The 1,931-nt window shown below is 38.5% G+C and overlaps 1 protein-coding gene across 1 annotated transcript; it reads left to right on the top strand.

Annotated features, from left to right (window-relative positions):
* The first annotated feature begins 171 nt into the window (after nucleotides 1-171).
* Nucleotides 172-600, top strand: LOC124890719 (receptor-like protein 56). The gene has a single exon (XM_047402493.1). The coding sequence runs from the start codon at nucleotides 172-174 to the stop codon at nucleotides 598-600; it is 429 nt and encodes a 142-aa protein (XP_047258449.1).
* Nucleotides 601-1,931: the final 1,331 nt, after the last annotated feature.

Genomic DNA, 1,931 nt, shown 5'->3' with positions numbered 1-1,931 from the left:
AGACAGACGCAATTTCTTGTGTCAGTGTATTCCTACAACACTGGATTCGATGTCTCAAGTAATGCTCTTACCGGTAAAATCCCTGAGAAAATTGGCCTTTTAAATGGAATCCCGTTCCTGAATCTCTCACATAATAATCTTACCGGGCTGATCCCAAAGACTATTGGCGAGATGATTTCACTCGAGTCATTGGATCTCAGTTACAACCAATTAACAGGTGAAATTCCAGTGACATTGACACTGTTGAATTTTCTCGCGTATCTCAACTTGTCTTATAACAATTTGAGCGGACGGATTCCAACCAATCCACAGTTTGACACTTTGTATCAAGATGGAACCGCATATGTCGGGAACAAATACTTGTGCGGTACTCCTGATGGGATGAACTGCAGCAACAACTACAGACCCTCTACCAATGAAACAACGGAGAACAGATACGGTCAAGAAAATGTCCTTTTTGTTCTAGTTATATTCTCGGGTTTTGTAACAGGAATATCTGGTGTATTTCTGCTGTTATATTTGATAGATGACAACTGGAGGAGCAGGTATTGGAGGGCGGTAGACAAAATTGTGTCGAAAATAGTGAACTGTAAGCTATGATATGTACATATACTAAATACTGCACTGACAGCAGTATTTTGAGTCCAAGTTCACTTTGCATATTACAATGCACACTCATAACGGTAGCGTCTAACAAGCATAAGTTGGGACTCAAACCCCATTTCTTACCGTCACAAAATGCTTGGTCTCTCACATCGTCATCATATCGTCATGGTGCATTGATACAATGTTATGAACGAGAAGAGTCATCGAGAAGGTTGATTAGCTGAAGCAACAAGATATCGAGAAGGAAGCAGCAGTTAAATTTGAAAGTTAGTTCTGTTCATCTCAGTTAGTTAGACAGTTATCGTTTTGTTACTGCTTTGTTAGCTGTAGTTTCTATTCGATTACGTGATGTATTATAAATAAGAGATGTAAGATACAATTGAACTCATTCATGATAATACACAAACACAATGTCTTACCCTCATAGTGAGATGAACTCGAGCCTTATAGCTTATCATTATGGTACACTGGAAGTAAACCCGATGTCTTTGTCATCGTGTATCAGGCTCAAAGCTAACGATGGTCCCTCAAGCCGGACTCACCCACAGACCATCGTCATCACCAAAGTATGCATCATGAAGTGAAAATACATGCTCGTGCTTAGTGTACCAACAACACTTATAACCAGCATCGTCAAGAACTTAATATCATAAACATGCTATAACGAAACTGTTATCGACAATGCAGATTTAGTCGTTCCACAGTACAAATACAGGACAGCAGGGAAACCTAAAACATAAATCAAACCACTTCTTACAGTATTAGATAAGTATACAACAGAGAAATTAACATCGTTTACAACTTCTGTTCATGGTACACGTTTCACTATTTTTAACACAATTCTGTCTATCGCCCTCCAGTACCTGCTCCTCCATTCGTCCTTCATCAAATATAAGAGCAAAAACAATCCAGAAAGTCCTGTTACATAGCCAAAGAATATAACTAAAACAAACAGGAAATTTTCTTGATCATATTTTCCTTTTATTTTTTCGGTAATAGAAGGTGTATGGTTGCTGCAATCCATCCCATCCGGAGCACCACATAAGTATTTGTTCCCAATATATGTTGTTCCATCTTGATACAAAGTGTCAAAATGTGGATTTCTTGGAATTTTTCCACTCAAATTGTTATATGACATGTGGAGATGTTGGAGAAAATCTAACAATGTCAATGTCACTGGAACTTCACCTGTGAAATGGTTGTAACTGAGATCCAACGACTCGAGTCAGATCATTTCACCAATAGTCTTTGGGATCGTTCCGGAAAGATTGTTACGTAAGAGATTCAGAAATGGTATTCCACTCAAAAGGCCAATCTTTTCAGGG

The sequence above is a fragment of the Capsicum annuum genome, unplaced genomic scaffold (genome assembly GCF_002878395.1).
Source record: "Capsicum annuum cultivar UCD-10X-F1 unplaced genomic scaffold, UCD10Xv1.1 ctg23336, whole genome shotgun sequence".
Lineage (NCBI taxonomy): Eukaryota > Viridiplantae > Streptophyta > Magnoliopsida > Solanales > Solanaceae > Capsicum > Capsicum annuum.
This window is presented reverse-complemented; position numbering and strand designations above follow the sequence as displayed.

Excerpts from the sequence above, each read along its gene's own strand:
- LOC124890719 (XM_047402493.1), top strand. The coding sequence starts at position 172 with ATGATTTCACTCGAGTCATTGGATCTCAGTTACAACCAATTAACAGGT.